Source organism: Panthera tigris, chromosome A2, assembly GCF_018350195.1.
Source record: "Panthera tigris isolate Pti1 chromosome A2, P.tigris_Pti1_mat1.1, whole genome shotgun sequence".
In the NCBI taxonomy this organism is placed as follows: Eukaryota; Metazoa; Chordata; class Mammalia; order Carnivora; family Felidae; genus Panthera; species Panthera tigris.
The window spans coordinates 991,668-1,009,090 of record NC_056661.1 but is presented as its reverse complement, the minus strand read 5'-3'; the positions used below and the strand labels follow the sequence as shown (position 1 = coordinate 1,009,090).

The 17,423-nt window shown below is 63.0% G+C and overlaps 1 protein-coding gene across 12 annotated transcripts in view; it reads left to right on the top strand.

Annotated features, from left to right (window-relative positions):
* Window positions 1-9,452: 9,452 nt before the first annotated feature.
* The window catches only part of TCF3 (transcription factor 3), a 30,929-nt gene continuing 22,958 nt past the window's right edge, over window positions 9,453-17,423 (top strand). For all 12 annotated transcript variants that reach the window (XM_042977588.1, XM_042977587.1, XM_042977586.1 and 9 more), the window contains exons 1-3: window positions 9,453-9,572; window positions 11,442-11,573; window positions 14,822-14,894. In XM_042977588.1, coding sequence (XP_042833522.1) covers window positions 11,502-11,573; window positions 14,822-14,894 — 145 coding nt within the window. In that variant the 5' untranslated portion in view covers window positions 9,453-9,572; window positions 11,442-11,501. The remainder of the gene's footprint in view (window positions 9,573-11,441; window positions 11,574-14,821; window positions 14,895-17,423) is intronic.

The window sequence follows — 17,423 nt, the reverse complement described above, 5'->3', positions numbered from 1 at the left end:
TGGCTGAGGATGGCCCTGGGCCTCAGGGCCTTTGCACTAGCCGTGAGCCCACCAAGACCACTGCCAGCCTCCATAGCCCCTCCCTGAGACCCTCTCTGGCCACTTGTTCTGACCCCCAGGACAGCTTCGGATGCCTGTAAAGTGACTCCTTCGTCATCGTCTCTCCCCTAGGCTGGCTGCGAGCCCTGAGGGGCCAGGGCCTTCAGCCTGCGATCCCCTCCCCCCGCCTCCCCGCCAGCACCCATGTCCAGCACATCCAGTCCCAGGTGCCACAAACATTCTATAGATGGTGAACTGAGCCTCACAATGGGGAGACTTGCTCAGGGTCCCCCAGCCCATGAGGAGTGTCTCCCAGGCTCCCCATGTGGGGAAGACCAGGGATCATGATGGGGAGTCCAGAGGCAGGGACGGGTCCTGTCCACTCACAAAGGCAGGTGGAGGTGAAGGGCCCAGCCTTCAGCCCTGACGGCTGGGGGTGAGGGGACAAGGGTAGGAAAGGGGAGATAGACAGAGATGGAGAGATAGAGGCAGGCAGAGAGAGAGAGACAGGAGAGGGAGAGAGACAGGGACAGAGACACCCAGAGACAAAGACACAGAAAGAGAGTCACAGAGACAGAGAGACAGAGACCGCCCTAGCACGAGGCCCCTCCCAGCCGAGGACAGAGCTGGCCCAGGGCCAGCCGCCAGCTGCTGCCTCCCCTCCTTCCCTCCCCACTCCCTCCTGCACATGGCAGCCTTCAGGCCACTCCGGTGGGCCCCACCAGCTGTCCCGGGACCCCACCACCCCCCGGCCAGGCACCACTCTCTATCTGACCTCAGGCCGTCCCTCTGAGCCCCAGGTCCCCCACCTGTGAAATGAGGGCCACCGCGTCCTCCCCATGCATTGAGTGCCTGCTGTCTGCCAGGCCCAGGCCGGGCCCGGGGCCCGTCCCAATGGAACTGGAGGTGGGGGGCGCTGAACGAGCAAATCAGAGAGTTGTGGGTATCGCCACATGCAAGGAGACGAGGCACTAACCCCGCATGACAGGCTGGAGGCTGAGGGAGGCAGGTGCTCTTGGCAGGGGACCAGCTGTGCAAAGGCCCTGAGGTGGGAATGAGACGCGAGGCCCCAGGAGCCGCGGTGAGAAGCGCTGGAGGGAGACCAGGCCTAGGGCACATAGTAGGTGCCTGGCCTCTACTCGCTCCCCTCCCTGGATCCTTCTCTCCCCTCCGGGCCGCCCAGGCCCCAGCACGGGCTGGGCTGTGTGCTCGGCTCTGGGCCCCCGGTGTTGCTCGCACAGCCGGACCACAGGCCGGGGGGATTAGGAGCTGGTGGGTGAGTTTCTTGCTCTTCATGACCACTTTGCAGACCTCGTAAACATGAGGCACAGAGAGGTCACGGGCCAGCCTGGCACCTGGAGTTCTGTCCTGCCCCGGGGCCGGCTGGGGGTGGGAGGAAATGGACACGGGCGGGGGAGGGAAGACCAGGCCCTGAGAACCCAAGAGCTGGGGACCTACGGGGCTCAGAGGCGGGGACTCGACGCCCCTCCGGCCTCGGTACAAACGGGGAAACTGAGACCAGTGGCCTTCACAGGAGAGGATCCATGACCCCACATGACCCAGTTCCTCCTGGGCAGTGCTAGGGGCTGTCCCTGCCCTGAGTGAAGGGGCTGCCCCTCTATGCTCCCCCAGCACCTGCCGGGGACCGGGAGGCTCCCCCTCGACCTCGGTGTGTGGTGCACAGACGAATCCCCTCTAACTGGCAAGAACCCGGGGTTCTGTGGGGGCGTGGCCTCGCTGGACTCTGCAACGCCCCCTGTGCTCTGCTCCTTCTGGGATCCCTCCGGGGAGGGGGGGGCAGGGGGGGCCCTCCCTGGAGCACCAGGGTTTTCCCCCAGAGGACCCCAGGGCAGCCGGAGGCCCGTCCCCTTCAGGGAGCACCCAGCGGGCACTGTCACTGAGGGGGTTGGGGACACCCCCGGCAGAAACCCACCCCCATCCCGTGGCTCTGCAGGGTTACAGAACTTGAGCCGCGAGGCAGAAAACTGAGCTTTCCTTCCATTTAAAAAATACCAACACACACATACCCAGAAAATAATGTCCAACTTCTCAGCTAATTCCACTTCTTAAATATAAATATAAAGTAAGAACTGAAAGTCCCCCCCCCTACGCCCAGAGTAACCGCTGAGCCCTGGGGCATTTCCTCCTGCACTTTTTCGATACATGCTTTTTTCCTTTACAAAATCTCTACCCCCAAAATGGTGCCGTGGGTCTCAAACTTGCATTTCATCCGAGCCGTCCACCTGAGACCTCTTGCTTGCTCAGGATATGCGTGCAGACCCCATGGGCCGTAAGGCAAGGGCGACATTCCCGGTAACGTTGTGGTCTCCTCCTGTGTGTCCTCTCTTCCTGGTCGTTTCCAAGTGTTTCCAAGCGTTCGCCGTCACAAACCACAATTCTAATGCACGTCCCTGCTTGTGTTCTCATTGTTACCAGATTTATCAGCGTTAGGACTGAAATTGGAGGGAGAGTTCAAAGGGATGTAGAGTTTCTTTTCTTTTTTTTTAATTTTTTCTTTTAATGTTTCTTTATTTCTGAGACAGAGAGAGAGCATGAGTCAGGGAGGGGCAGAAAGAGAGGGAGACACAGAATCAGAAGCAGGCTCCGGGCTCTGAGCCGTCGGCACAGAGCCTGACGAGAGGCTCGAACCCACGAACCGTGAGGTCGTGACCTGGGCCAAAGTCGGACGCTCAACCGACTGAGCCACCCAGGCGCCCTTAGAGTTTCTTTATTGAAATACGCAGCCCCCACACTTGGCTTCATCACTAGTGGACGTGACCAATCGTCTACCACTTTGCCAGTTGTAAAGACAGTAGGCGTTTTCTTGTTTGAGTATCTGTTTGCATTTCTTTCAACATGAGTGACTTTAAGCTTCTTTTTTGCTGTCCCTTAATTGCCATTTGTATTTCTTCTTGCCTGAACTAATGTTCATTTCTTTGCCTGGCTTTCTGTATGGTTGTTTTGTGGGTTTTTTTTTTTTTATTGATTTGTAGGAACTCTTTGTATAGGAAGGCTATGAATCCCTCTGTTACAGTGTTACAAATGTTTTTCTCCCCAGCTGTCTCACCTCATCTAACCTCAGCTGCGTGTCTGTTTGATTCAGTAGCATGTATTTTTTATAGAGGCAGATTTGAAGATTTTTCTTTTTATAGATCTTGGCTCTGTACCTTTCCCACCCCTCAAGAGGGCAAGGAGGTGGGACGGGTACACGAGGCCTGCCAGTTTGGAGACTCTTCCAATCCTAGGAGTACAGAGAGTTCAGGTGAGTCCAAGCATCTGTCGCCCACAGATCCCGCCTCAGACACTCCCTGCTGGCCATTTGAAAACTCCTGTCTACACGAGGGCAAGTAGGAGCCAGGCCTGGGCCCAGATGCCTGGGAACCCACAGAGGGGTGGTCATCACCTCCAAGAGGAAGAACCAGGGCCTGCCTCCCTCCCTGGGCCTCTTGGGACCTATTTGTGCAACCTTTTACATTTTCTTTGCAAACATGCAGTCAGGCCAATGTCAAGCCCCAGCCAGGAGGGAGCGCGTGTGGTTTAATTCAGCTTTGGGGGGGCCTCAGTGTCCTCTTCTGCACGATGGGGCCAATCACAGCCCCCCACTCTTTGGGTACAGGAGATGCTGGGCATAACAAACTAGGGCACGGTGCCAGATACAAAGCCAGAACCCTGGTGACTCCACTGGCCTGCCCCTCCCGTAGAACAGGAGTAGACACCCACCTGGGACCCTCCCTTGGGCAGTCCTGGGCACTGAACCCTTCATGTGGCTTTGGTCAAATGAGCGCATCCCTCTGTGCCTCGGTTTCCCCACCTGCAAAAAGGGTGTTCTAGTGGCCACCACTGCCCAGGGCCGAAGTGAGATGCAGTATGGTGTGCACAGGGAAAGGGAGGTGTGAGTAGCCATTAGGGCCTGGAGGTGACCTCCCCGAGCCCTGATTTTCAGAAGGGGAAACCAAGGCCTGGGAAGGGCAGCCTCCGCCCCAGGCATACAGCCAGAACATGGCGGAGCCAGAATCTGAACCCAGATCTGTTGGCAAGCTGGGCCCAGTGGCATCTGCTCCTTCCCTCCCCTGGACACCATCGCCCAGGCCCCAAACCTGGCCTTAAGAACCAGGAACCCCCCACACCACGCTGCCTCTGTCTTCACGGCCACCCTCCAGACCCACGAGCACCCGTTGTGCGCCATACCTCATGGAGTAAGAAAGCCTCGCGCCCCGCCCTTGGGGGACCCTAATCCAGTGATCACGGGAGCCAGTGATTACTCCACGGAGGAGTAACCGTAACCGGAAACTGCAAAAACTCCTACGAGAGGAGTGGGGCCTGGCTTGCTCTGGGAGGCTTCCTGGAGGAGGCGGCACCCAGGCTGAGAGCTGAAGGACGAGGAAGAGCTAGCCGGGCACAATGAGAGGAGCAGACGGCCAGGACGAGCTGTTTGGGGAGCCGCATGGGGGCTGGTGAGGCTGTGAGGTGGGGGGGTGGGCTGAGCCAGGTAAGGGAAGAGTCCATGTGGGGCCCCAGCTCCAGACAGGGTGGCCAGTACAGGGCGGGGGGGTGCTAACCGCCAAGGGCTCCCCGTGGCCCTCAGCACACACCCGGGAAGCAGCATGCAGTCCCCACACCAGCTCCAGAATTACCCAGCAGCGCCTTCTTGCTGGTCACCCTCAGCAGCCTGGGCCTTTGAGGGCCAGCTCGCCCGTGTGAGCCCCGAGAGAGACCACGCTGCCCTCCTGGCTTCTTCCCAGAAGCGCCGGGTGAAACCCAAGCTCCTTGGAGTGGTGCGGTGCTGGCAGCAGGGAATGCCCTCCCCGCATTTCTGGAAGACGCCAGGAAGCACGGGGAACAGCTTGGCGGGGCAGGCGAACCCGGTGTGTGAGCCTCGCCAGCCTCGGGCTGGGGCCTGAGCCTCAGTTTCCCCAGCTGAGCCATGGGCTTGTGTGCGTCGCCTCATCTGTGAAGCTCAGGGGACCTGGAGAACGCCAGGAGAAGAAGCTTGCCCTTCGCGTGCCGGGGAGAGACAGGAAGGCCCCCTCGCTGCCAGGGGCAGGGGTGAGTGGGGCCGCCCCGTGGGTGGGTGCGTGGGCAGGTGGCGGGAATCCGGCCGGCTCCCTGTCCCCTGCCCACGCCCTGGTCCCCGGGAACTAGGACGAACAATGCCCATGGGGGCCGCCGAGGAGGCACCCCGTGTTTACACAGGCCACCCCGGAATGTGGCAGGACAGGCCCTGGGGGCCCCTGAGTCAGGAGCCGCAGGCACCAGGCCAGGAGGGGGGAAGGGCCGCCCTCGGCAGGTAGCACGGCTCTCTCGGAGGCGGCTGGGGCCCGGGGGAAAGAGGCTCGGTGTGGTTGGGTCTGGTCCGCAGCGGGGGCCCCACCAGGGCTCGGGGTTCAGTCCGGGGCTGGGGCTCAGCCCTGACGCATTCACCCACTCACCTGCTGCCCCTGTGCACAGCCCTCCGGCCGGGCGCTGGCTTCATCCCGTGGGGCCTGGGCACGGACGGCACGTGAACTTCCCATGCCCCAGTCATTCCTGCCACCAGCGCCGAGATGTCCCTGCTCGGAGGGTGGCCCCGCACCCAGCGCCGATGGGTGGCTGTGTCCTCACCCCCACGCCGTCAAGAGCCCCCCCCCGCCGTCTGCTGCTCATTACCCCCACAGGCCAGCCCTTCTCTCCCCCTGATGTCTGTCTCCACCCCTCCCCTCTTGAACCGCCCGCCACAGGGCAGCCATAGGGACCACATCTCTCTTCTGCTCAAATCCCTGCCATGGCTCTCTAGTGCCCTCACCGTTAAGGCCCGACCCCTCTCTGGCCTTGGCTCCTTTGCTTTCCATTTCTCTGGGCTTAGGTCCCGTGGGCCTCGAGGGCTCCTCACAGACATGACACACGGCCCCATCTCCCAGCCTCTGCCCCTGCAGTTGCCCCACTGACTCTTCTCATCCTTCTGGTCACACCCAAGTGTCACTGCCCCGGGGACACACCCCAGGGAGGTCAGGGGCCTGTGGGGCACATAAAGAGCCCCTTCTGGATATTTACCGATACCTGGCAATGGGAGGCATGAGGCTGGGGGGCTGGCCGCTCTCAGCCGGTTCCCAGCTCCCCTGGCCCCCTGGCTCCCCAAGAGGGGCTGGGCAGGTCACTGGGTCCCCTCCCTTCCTTGACCTTACAGCTTCCAGAGCCAGAAGAGTCGTGCCTGGGGAGGGGCTAGAGCTATATCCCCGCCCCCCCCCCCTTACATCCAGCATAGCCAGCAGCTCCTTCCTCCTGCCTACATCCAGGGAGGTATATCCAGGGAGACCCCCAGCCCCAGGCCCAACCATCAGGCCCTATGGACGCCAACCTCCCTCCCAAAGCCAGGGAGAATGCACGAAGGAAGGAAGGAAGGAACCCTGACCCAGGTCCCCGGGGGAGGGGCGTCAGGGCGAGCATGTGGACGTGCCTGGGTCAGGACCCTCCGTAGGGGCCTGAATGGACGAAGAAGCCCCCAGCCTCTGTGGCCGTCATCACCCCTGTGTGAGTGTGCGCTGGGGATGGTGACTGGGCCGGGGGTCTGGCTTAAGTGACAGTGCCCCTCCATCCTGCCAGGGCTTCTGAACAGCAGGGAGGAGTGGTGGCGGGGGGTGGGGGTGGGGTCTGCTCACACCCCAGGAGAAGGTACCCACTTTGGAGACAAATGAAAACACATGTCGGGAGGATGCCCCCAAAGTCCTAAAGTCAATTACATTCTCTCTGTGGACAACCGTGGCTTGTATGCCTTCTGTGTCTCTTCCGGAAGTCTCCACCACCATGCCTATGTTCTGTCCCTTATCCCCCCACTCGCTGGTGACAATCTGTTCTTGGCATTAGTTTTGCCAACCAGAAATAGGGTTATCTCCCCCAATGTGGGGTCCCCGGCCTGGGGTGTGGCTTGGGTGGAAGGAGGAAGCAGGTGGGGAGGCAGGGCTCCGGCTCCAGCCTGCCCAGGCCCAGCAGGCGAGCACCCAGAGGAGAACAAAGGCCACAGGCAGGCAGGCAGGGGTGGGCGGGCTGTGGGCTGGCCTCAAGGGGCCCCTGGCACCAGCCACCCGCTGCCTGTCCTCATGCCAAGGCCTTGTAGGGCTCACCCAGGCCTCGGGGCTGGGCAGAGGTGGCAGCGTGGGGGGCCCCCGTGGACTGCTCCACCCAGTGACTCAGCCCATGCTGGGCCTCCCCAGGGAGGACAATGGTGGCTTGTGGGTGCCGGGAGGGCCTCCTGGCAGGTGTGAGCCCCAGGGTGGACCGGGCCCCAGGGAGGAGCTTTCTAAGCCTTGCTATCCTCATCTGTACAATGGGTTTAATCTCTCAGGCATGAGCACCTGACAGCCAAACATATGGATGGAAAGAGCCACATTTGGAACCAAAGGAGGACCTCTGATGGCCCATCTTGCCTCGGAGGGCAGGTGCTGGGCAGGGCACAGGCACCCCTGTGGCCCAATGCCTAGCACCAAGAAAGGCACCCAGTTGGTGCTCGATAATTGCATGGTCCACGAATGGATCTTCCCCCCCACCTGCAGTGAGTGTGTTGAGGGCCACTCCAGGAACCTTAACCCCAACGCTAAGGGTTAGACCCTGAGCATTCTCGGGGAAGGGGGAACTGATGTACCCTGAGCGAGCCTGGTCCTCAAGAAACTCCCCGGGCTAGGGGGATGCCGGAGTAGGAACAGACTCATGGGGTCAGAGTCGGGCCACACGGGGCAGCTGGGGACTGAGGGGGCCACTACCCTGCCACAGACGCGGGCCCACCAGTGGGGAGAGGCTGAGGGATGCAGGCACATGGGCACCGACTCTGTACCCATCGCTGTGCCTTCCATTTTCCTGAGGGGGATACTGAGGCCCAGAGAGGGTCAAGAATTTGCGCAAGGTCACAGTGAGGCGGGAAGGAATGAGGAATTCGAACCCAGACCCCAAGACCCACACCTCCCTCTCCAGGCATGCGGCACAGGGAGCTTCTCTGAGCTAGAAAGGATCAGGGTGCCGGTCAGCCTACTTGGGGTGCAGCGTGAGGGGCCTGTGCCTTTACTAGGAGGCCCCTGAGCCCTCCGCTCACTCCTCACCCTGGACCCCCTCTTTTCTTCCTGGGCCGGGAGCAGCACTGAACTGTGGTGATTTGGGGTTTCCAGGTGTGAGTGGAAAAACATGCCAGACAGAGGGCAGGGCAAGGACAACGGGGCCCGCCCGGAGGTGAAAAGGAGTCTGGCAGCTTCCAAACCAGCAAAGAGGCCCCTGGTGGCGAGAGCCCAGTGGGCCAGGAGGATGATGGCTTCTTTCCAGGCCTGGAAGGGAATGTGGCTTTCTGGGGACCCAGGAAGTCACCAGAGCTTGTCATATTTTCATTTATAATTTTATCATCCCCTTTCTGAAGGGTCTGTGGTCCTCAAAAGCTGAATTGCCCCTGGAGGCGGGAAGAGTTTCAGACCCCAGAAGAGACACAGCCCGCTGAGAACCAAAAGGCTTGCGTCCAGATTCCGTTTCACAGATGAGCAAACTTGAGAATCAGGTAGGCCAAAGCAACCAGCAAGTCAGAGGCACGCACAGTGCGGGTTCCCTGTGGGCCTCTCTGACCCTGAAACAGAGCTGGCTTCCATTGCTCTACCAACAAAATGGGTCCAAATCCTGTCCTCCGGCCATGGATGCCCGCTCTCAACAGCCAGCACCAGGGGCCAGCCCTAGGAACTGAGACACGACCCAGCCCAAGAGGCCGCGCGGGCGGCAAAGCAAACCTGACAAATAAAACCCCAAACCCCCTCCCCCCCCCCACCATCGGTTCTCTAGGCCTAACGCTCCGAGAGTCCCACCTCCTTCTTCGCTAGACGCCGCGGAGGCGGGACAGGGGGCGGGGCAGCCCCAGAAATGGCCGACGAGCCCGCCAATCACGGTTTCGCGCCCTCCGATTGGCCACTGCTGCCGTGTCTTGTCTTTCCATCTCACGGTCCCCGCCCACTTGCGTCACAGCCATGTTCCATCCTGCGTGCGCCTCCGCGCTGGAAGATAGTCCCGGCCCCCTCCCCGAGCCTTCTGCTGGAGGCCCGACCGGACGCCCCTGCTCCTAGAGCCCGGGCCTCACGAGCCCCAGCCGCTGCCGCGGGCGCGCTGGAAGGCGAGCCGCGGAGACCGGCGCGGGCCGAGCGGGCGGCGGCGGAGGGATCCGCAGCGACGCCGGGCGGGGCGCGGGGCGGGGCGCGGGCGGGGCCTGGCGGGGGCGGGGCAGCGCGCGGGGCGGGGGGCGGAACATGTCTCCCGCCGCAGGAAGATGAGGCAGCGGCGGCGGCCGCGAGCGTAGCGGGCCGGACCGAGCCCAGCGACGCGGGCGGCGGGCACCGCGAGCTCCTCACACGCCGCCCCCGCCAGCGTCCCGGCCGCGCACGGGCCCCTCGGGGCGGGCCGCGGGGAGGGCCGGGCCACGCGCGCCGCTGCCGCCGCCCACGCGCGACCCTCGGGGGCCCGGCGCGACGCCCCTTTGTCCGGGGGGGCCGTTCATGCCGCCGCCCCCCGCGCACTGCGGGCCGGGCAGCGCCGAGCAGGTGAGCACGCCGGGACTGCGGGCCCCGTGGCTTTGTGCGAAGTTGGTCGCCCCCCCCGCCCCCGCCGCCCCCCCCCAGCCGCCGCCGCGGGCCCGGGGAAGTTGGGGCGGGGGCGCCGTCCGGGAGTTCGCCCCCGCCGTGCCGCGGGCCGGGCGTCATTGTTCTCCAACTTTCGGCGGCGCGCCCCCCGCCCGCCGGGCCGCACTTGGCGAAAGTTTGCGGCGCGGCGGGCGGGGCCGCGGCGGGGCCCCCTCCGCCGGCGCCGGAGTTGGTGGGGGGCGGGGGGGCGGCCTTTTGTCTGGCGGGGAAGGTGCGGCGGCGCGGCCCGCGGGCGCAGGTTGAGGGCCGGGCCGGGCCGGGCGGGGGGGGCGGGGGCCGCGAACATCTGCTCCGCGTTAGCGCGGCCCGGGGCGGCGGCGGCGGCGGCCCGGCTTCAAAGGCCCCCGGGCCGCGCGCCTGCACCGGCCGCGGCGGGGGGGTGGGGGCGGGGCGCGGCGGGCGGGGCGCGCGGGCGCGGGGGCCTCCCCCTGGGGCCGGCGGCCGGGCCCTCTGCGCCCCGAGCCCGTTTCCAGCCCCCCGAGGTCCGGCGACACCCCACAAGTTTCCAGTGCCCCCCCCCTCCCCCGGGTCGGCCCTGAAATCGGTTTCAACCACCCCACAAAAAAGTGCGGTTTCGTACTCCTCAACAAAGTCAGTTTCACACGCCCTGCGAGAGAGGGAGGACTTGGGGGAGGGGGTGCGCCGGGGCGGCCGTTTCACACCTCGCCCCTGGTTGGCAAACAAAGCGGGGGTTCCTCCGCTCCTGGAGTTGGGTCTCCCTCGACCTTGGAACCCCCTCTCCCCCGCAGCCTCCGTGGTTTCCGTGGGGCCGCCCCCAGCCTGGGAGCTCGGCACCGAAGCCGGAGGGGCCCCGCGCTCTGTCCGCGGGACGACGGAGACGTATTCCGTTCCCTTCTCTGGGGGGGATGGGGCCAGGCAGGTGACTCTCCACCCCCGTTGTAGAGCGGAGGCCCCTGGGACCGTGCGGGGGAAACCCTGGTTTGGGGGACCCCCTCTCCACCTCCCTCCAGCAGGAGGCAAGGGATGTTTTCAAAGTTGCTTAAAAATAATTCCCGGATACGTCGTGACAATAAAACAACCTAGGATTGTTTTTTTTTTTTTCTCTTTTTTTGAGTTCTGTTGTTTTTCTGTGTGGGGGTAGGAAGTTAAGGGTGGAGGGAAGCTTTGTAGGTAGGTCTCTGCACAGGGCACCCCACCAGACTCCCTTGCCTTTTTTTTTGTTCGAGAGTTCTTTTTGCTTTTGAGTTTGGGGTAACCTGGTTTTCAGCACGCTGTGACAGCTGCTTGTTGGGGGGGGTGGGGTCACAAAATTTCCCCTGGGATGCAGCCTGGGCCCCTCTCCCCCTTCCCTGGCGGGTGTGGGAGAGAGGTGGTGGGGAAGCCTGTGGGGGGGGGGGGGGGTGGAAAGGAGAGATGTGGGGAGAGGGGCGGGTTCTGGCCTACTGGGGAAGGGACCACTCCCACCCTGCATCCAGTTTAAAATTTGCAATCTGATTCCCTGGTGGTCTTGGAGGGAGTTTAGGGAGTGTGTGTTTGCAGGTTCCCGACCCCCACCCCCACCATCCTTCAGACTCCCTGAGGGCTCTGGGGAGAGGTCTCCAGGGGCCCAAACCCAGTCCTGCCTGCCCTGCCCCCACCCCCAGGGTCGTGAAGGGGCTCCTTCTGGGAAGACCCAAGCCCTCGGGGCCTTTAGAGGAAGGGCTTTTTAAATAGCTCCCCCGTTCCCCATCTGTCTGCCTCTTGTTTTGGTCACTCAGACCTCTTCTTTTTCTCTGTTTTTCTGTGCGTCTGTCTCCTCTGCTCTTGTAGGGCCGTCTCTAGGGCCGAGGTGCCCATCCTGCCCCCTGAGCCCACCATTGCCACTGGAGAATGAACCAGCCACAGAGGATGGCACCCGTGGGCACGGACAAGGAGCTCAGTGATCTCCTGGACTTCAGCATGGTAAGCCAGGGCCCTGCCTTCCTGGGTGCCTCCTCTGCCTCAGTGTGGGTCTGCGCACCCAGGGTTCCTGGGAAAGAAGCTTCCGCCAGAAGTACCCCAGCAGTCAAGGGCCGAGCCTCAAAGTTGGTTGGGCGAAGGGGTCTGGCGGGGGGCTGGTTGGGGGAATTGGGGTGCATTGGTTGTGGGTAAGCAGCGGCCTTGGTCTTCTGATCTGGAAAATGGGTGTGATCAGGGTTATTTATTCCAGCGTGGACTCAAAAAGAAAAAGGTGCCTAGCACCAGGTGACGGGTGTGGGGGCCCTTTCGAGTGAGGCAGGGACACGGGTGTTGGAGGTCTAAGACCTCGGTTATTCATCCGCGTGGCGGCTCGTGCGATGGTCGGTCGGGAGGGGAGCAGCGGGCAGGCAGTCAGAGATCTGGAGAGTGTGGGCGTCCCAGGGTAGCAGGAGCTGCTGCTGTCACTGCTGTCCTGGCTGTCACAGGGAGGCAGGCCCGGGTGGCAGTCTCCCTCGCGCTTCCCGGAACGCCTGTGTCCTGCCTGGCTGGACGGAGTTTCCCAGGGGTGCTGGCTTCCCGACGTCACACAGCTCAGCAGGGCCCGGTGAGGCTGGGAGCCAGAGCTCCCTCGGTGACTGGAGCCGGGGCGCCTCGTGAAGGACCAGGGGGCTCCGTTTGCCCATCTGTGCAGTGGGCCACCTGTCCCAAGTGTCGGGGTGGCCAGCGTTTTCTTCAGAAACTCCGCACCGTGCGTGTGCGCACACGATTCATCTGTCCCGCTCCCGCACCTCCCAGGCAAGCGCCAGACTGATTTGAAACGTTGGGGGAGGGCGCTTTCAGTGTGAATTTGCTCCTCTGCCAGTACGAGGCCCCGGCCACTGAGGCCTGTCGAAAACAAAAGTCCCCAAACCGAAACGACACCAGCCATCCTGTGGAAAAACACAGCCCACGGGACAGAGGGGCTGCAGCTCCGGAAGGGCCGTACTGGTATTTTTGAGCCATTTTTAAGCCCCGTTTTATTTTTGCTTTCCCGGCTGAGTAACCTAGAGTGCGGTTCAGTTTTTTTCTTTTTTTTTTTTTTTTTTTTTTTGTTAAACTGACAAGTCACAGACTATTGGTCTGGAACAGACTGGGGTGGGGGTGGGCATGGGTTCAGACCTGGCCCCTTCGCCTCATCTGTCCAGGAGCCCCGAGCCCCTGGTTCCCCTGCCCCTTGTGCTTGGTGGGTCCAAACATCTCGCGCGCACGTGTTTCCAGCTCACAACCCATTTCGCAGGTGAAGAAATTGAGACTGAGGGTCAAGGCGTTCTGTGCCAACCCTGGAGGGACCTGGGAGCTGGATTGCCATGCACCGTCCGTGCTGTTGCAGGGAGGGAGGCCTGGCCGGAGCACGGAGGCCGCTCCCCGGCTCATCTCCCACCTCCCCTTCTGTCCGTCCGGAGCTGCCCCCTCCCGCCTGCCTCCGAGAAACTGAGTTGATTTACATTTTTTAAAATAGCCGGGTTTAGACTGGAAGAGAAGACCTCCGAGGGGAACGCTCGCCGGGGCCGGGTCACGGGAAGTGGTGGGAGGGGCGGCCGTCAGAACGGGAGGAAGGAAGGTGGGAGCCACGGTGTTCCAGCGGGCGCCCCCCGAGCAGGCCGATGAGGGGCCGGGGCCGTGCCGTGGGCATCGCTCGTCCGGTGACGCTTGCAGAGGCCCCCGTGCGCCCACGGTGCCCTCGTGTGATGGGGTTTCCGCCTCCCACGTGCTCAGGGCCCTGAGTCCATCTCACGGAAGAGAAGGCAGGCTGCAGGGTACGAGGGGCCTTGTCAGGGCTGAATGGGTCCAGTGCCCCGGTGGCAAGTGCCACATCCGCGGAGCCCCCGGTACCCTAGAGGACAAACCAGACACTTGGCGTGGGGCCCCCGTTCTCCCAGGGGCTGGGTGACTTCCGGTCCTGGCTCAGGTCAACCCATCTCTCCTTGCAGGCCTCAGTTTACCCAGTGGAACGGGGCCTTTTCCGGGAGAACAGGGCCCGGGGGAGGCTGGGCCAGTTGAATGAGCACAGCCACGCCCCCAGGAGGGGGCGCAGACCCACTGAGAACCTGCTTCCCGCCAGGCTCCACGCCAGGCTCCACGCCTCCCATGAGGCTCTGCTCCTGAGCCCGCCGGGGCCAGGTGAGCACGTGGCCTCCGTTTCCCTCCTGTAGAATGGGGCGTGGGGACAGGACCCCGCTTACCGGGGCCCTCCCCAGGCTTGCTGTGCTGGCCTGAGAGTCCTGCCCGCAGGCCCCCTGCCCTGACCCCCTGGTGGGTGGGGTGGGGTGGGAGGTGGGAGCATCAGCAGGTCCCCGATGAGCCCCTGGCCCTGATTCCACCCCCTCGTAATCACTCGGGCCCTAGGTGGAATCTAGAGAACCTAGACTCGGCTCAGGGATGGGACAGGTTTTGTTTTTGTGTGGCAAAGGGGTTTGTTGATGTTGGGTTTTCCTGGCTCATCTTGCTAAGCTGTTTAATCTCCAGGGACTTAATGCCGATCGGGTAAACGGGGTGGGGGTGGGGTAGGGGCCGGAGGCGCTAGGGAGAACCGCTCAGTCACCTGGGGGGGGGGGGTGCTGCAGCCTTTCCCACATCCCTCCAGCTTCCTGTCCTTTTGGGCCTCAGTTTCTCTTGATGCCTAGGCTGGTGATGAGGGCCCCGGTAGCCACTGAGTGCAGAATCTGGCATGTGGGGGACACTTGGCCCAGGCCGCCCTCCTCCCGCCCAGTGGCCGGGCTGCGTGCTGCTCAGGGTCAGGGGCACACGGGAGGTGCTTCCGGCCTCGGGGAAGGCCTGAGCTCCCCTGCGCCTCGCTGCCCCCACGCTCGTGGAGTGTGAACGATCCGGCTCCTTCAGGAGGAAACCTAAGGAAAACTTGGTGTCGTTTCTAAGGGCAGATAAGTGCGGGGATCGGTGACGCCGGCCCCAAAACAAACTGCATAGACAGCAGAGCTTTGGGGTTTGTTTTTCTGGCGGTGTTTTTGTTTTTTTTTTTAAACGGTCATCTTTTAAGTAAACCCCCAACCCCGAATCGAGGCGTGTGCTCCCCTAGCCGGGCACCCTGACAGCTTTGAAACCCTACCAGATCTCCGTCGCTGGCACGGGCTGTGCCTTCGGGCTTTGCTGGAAGGGCCTTTTCTGCGTGCAGTGTGGGCCTTCTGCCTTCTCTCCCCTGGGGTCTCCCGTGGACGGCCCAGCCCCCACACTCACCTCTCTCTCTCTTCCCACAGATGTTCCCGTTGCCGGGGGCCAGCGGCAAGGGCCGGCCCACCCCCCTGGCTGGTGCCCAGTTTGGAGGCTCAGGTAGGACTCCGCTGCCTCGGGGCGGCACAGGGCGGGGGTGCGGGACCAGAGCCACTCTCAGACTCGGAACCAGAGGAGGAGGTGTTTGGGGGCGGGCCGCTGGGGGTGGGGGGCCTGTGTTCCAGTGGGGCACACGTGAGGTGAGGACTGGAGCCTCCCAGGTCCCCGTGGCCTCAGTGGGCCTTGGGTCTCCAGTTGAAGGGGGAAACTGAGGTCCAGAAGATACGAGACACGGAATCTAGGTTTTGTTAATCTTGCTCACCTTGTGAGTCCAGAGAAAGGCCCAGCTTCTGGCTGTTTTTTTTCCAAGCTCGTGTTACGAGTCTCTCGTATACAGGATCTGACGCTGGGGTGACCAGCCATCCTGCCGAGGACCCAGGGGTGTTCCCGGGATTGGGGATTTTGAGTATTCAGACTAGGTCTTTGGCAAACCTGGATGAATTGGTTACCCTCCCCGGGCACTGAAGGCCCCTGACGTGGTTGCGGGGAGGGACAGACGGTTCTTTTCTGCTCAAGGAACACACAGGAGGGGTCAGGGAGGAGACTGTCTCAAAGCCAAGGTGGTCGGGGGCAGTCTCTAAGGAGGTGATGTTTGAGCGGAGACCAAAGGGTTCAAGGCAGAGGGTACAGCTCTTGCAAAGGTCCTGGGGCAGGATCTGGGTTGACGTGTTAGAGGAAGAGAGAAGGGGCTGGTGCAGGTTGTTCAGGGACTTTGGGGTCTCCGGGAGGACTTGGGCTTTTGCCCAGGAGGTGGGAGCCATGGAGGGCTTTGGGCAGAGAGTGATGCCTTGTGCACATTGAGGAGTCTACCCTGTTTGGTGGGATTTGGGGGAGTCCTTCAGGGAGATGAGAGGACTTGGGCAATTTGGCCATCTTTCTGGGGTCTCAGGATCGGGACTGTGTCTTTCTGTGACTCTGGGATTTGGAATAGAAGATTCTTTCTTGGAGCCGTCCGTGAATTCCATCGGGGCATCCCGTGTGCTTTGGCTGGAGGAGGGGGTTTTCAAGGGTGGTTTGTGCTCAGCCTCCCCCCCACCCCCCCAACGAAGGGAGGGACATCGTGCTGTGTCCTCCCATCCCCCGCCGGTGCTGGCCTTCCCCTCTGCCTGAGGAAGTGGCTGCAGGGCTGGACAGAGTCCTCTCTGGGATACGGAAGTCCCCACAGGCCATCCCGCCCCCTCCCCCTAGAAACCTCTCCCGGGAGCCGGCGTGCTACCCTTTCTCTGCTGGGGGCACATGGTCAGGCCCTGGGGGCCTCCTGGGAGGAGATGCACGGCACAGGCACGTGCCTTCGTCCTTCCCCTCCCCCAGGCCGCTGCCCCCGCTGCCTTTTCTCTTCAGTGTCTCCTTGGACAGCAGCCCTGAGTCCCTGAAGCCGAGGGGCACCTCCAGGCTGGCCTGCCCTCTGGCCCTGCCCCGACCACTTTGGACGGGGATGGTCTTGCCCCGTCTCCCCCCGCCCCCTGCCCTGGATGGATGTCGTGTGGTTGTTCCGGCCCGAGCCCTCGCTTCAGCGGGCACCAGGGCGTGGGACGGGGAGCCCCAAGACCCGAGCTTCAGGGCCGCTCCTCACTGCCGCCCCAGGCACAGGACGTGCTGTGTCACCTGTGGTGGGCGGCATGACTGAGCCTCAGTTTTCTCATCTGTTAAAGGACATCTGCCTGTGGCCAGATGATTCAGTGAGCTTGTGGGCGTGAGTGCTTTGTAAACAGGGATGGGGGTGTGTCTTGGGACCCTCTGGGCCCAGGACCGGGGGGACCGGGGAGCCGGAGGACCAGGGGCCGGCCCCCACCGAGGCTTCTCCCTGCTGGCGCTGGAGGCCCGGGAGAGGGGCGGGTCCCCCTCTGTCGGGAGCGGGGGTGGGGGGCCCGGGTGTGTGCTTGCAGGGGCTGCCAGCGGCTGGTGGCGCGCCGGCCCCGTGCCCCTTCCGGTCCTGCCGCCTCGTCCTGGTGTGGCAGCGGTCCGTGGTGCCGGCCTGGTGGGAGGCCTGTGAACGTGGCTCAGGTCGAAGCTGAGTGGTTGAGGAGTCCGGCGGCAGCTGTGTTTGGGGGTCCGTCCGCGCAGTCTTTGTTTCGGAAAAAAGAGGGAAGTGGAAACAGCCTACCGGAGGTGGAATTTTCTGGTTAGGATCCGGGTGGGAAAACGCCGAAAGGGCGAATACTTGTGTGGGCCCCCTTGCGGGAAGGCCTGGGGCGAGAGCTCTCTGGCGCCAGAAACCGGGGGCCCGGCCGCGCGGGGCGTCAGGAAGTGCTTGCTGCCGGGCAGGGGACAGCTCGTTCCCGCGTGGCTTCCCTGGCTTGCTGCTTTTCGCACTTGGGGACAGAACACGCGCTCAGGGTAGGTCTCCGGCACTCGAGACAGACGCTGCGCACCAGGTCCCGGTGAGGGCTGCGCCAGCACTGGCTGCCGAAGGTGTCCCTGGTGAGCTCCCGGCGAGAACGTCCGTCCGGGGCCCTGCGCTCAGCCGGCACCGTCCTCAAAGCTCTCCGGCCTGGTAGGCGACCAGGAATCCGCCGTTTCAGTGGGCGT